At 66.1% G+C, this 322-nt stretch overlaps 1 protein-coding gene across 1 annotated transcript in view; it reads left to right on the plus strand.

Moving 5' to 3' along the window:
- LOC103800289 (aggrecan core protein-like) overlaps positions 1–322 on the plus strand; it is a gene marked incomplete at both ends in the record, with an annotated part of 5,004 nt that overhangs the window by 3,497 nt on the left and 1,185 nt on the right. The window contains 1 exon segment of the mRNA XM_009072660.1: positions 59–316. Coding sequence (XP_009070908.1) covers positions 59–316 — 258 coding nt within the window.

The raw sequence follows: 322 nt of genomic DNA on the forward strand, positions 1-322 counted from the left end.
TCCCTTCCTGCCGCCTCCGCTCCCCACGATGCTCTCAGCCACTGGGACATCACCACAGATGGGAATCAGCCCCACATTCCCAGTGCCCGTGGGGACTCCCCCCGGCCACCCCTGGATGCCACTGAGGACTTCTCCGGGGACACTCTCTCCCAGGAGGATGGTGGCTCTGTCCCAGCGTGGCCCCCACTGCCCCCAGCCCCACTGGTGGCCGAGGGTCCCGAGCCAGCCCCAGAGCCCCGTGGTGACAGTGGTGACAGCAGTGAGACCCTGGGTGATGTCTCTCTGGAGAGGCAGAGGAAAGCAGTGACCTTCCTACACCCAG

This window comes from Acanthisitta chloris, unplaced genomic scaffold, assembly GCF_000695815.1.
Source record: "Acanthisitta chloris isolate BGI_N310 unplaced genomic scaffold, ASM69581v1 scaffold17364, whole genome shotgun sequence".
NCBI lineage: Eukaryota > Metazoa > Chordata > Aves > Passeriformes > Acanthisittidae > Acanthisitta > Acanthisitta chloris.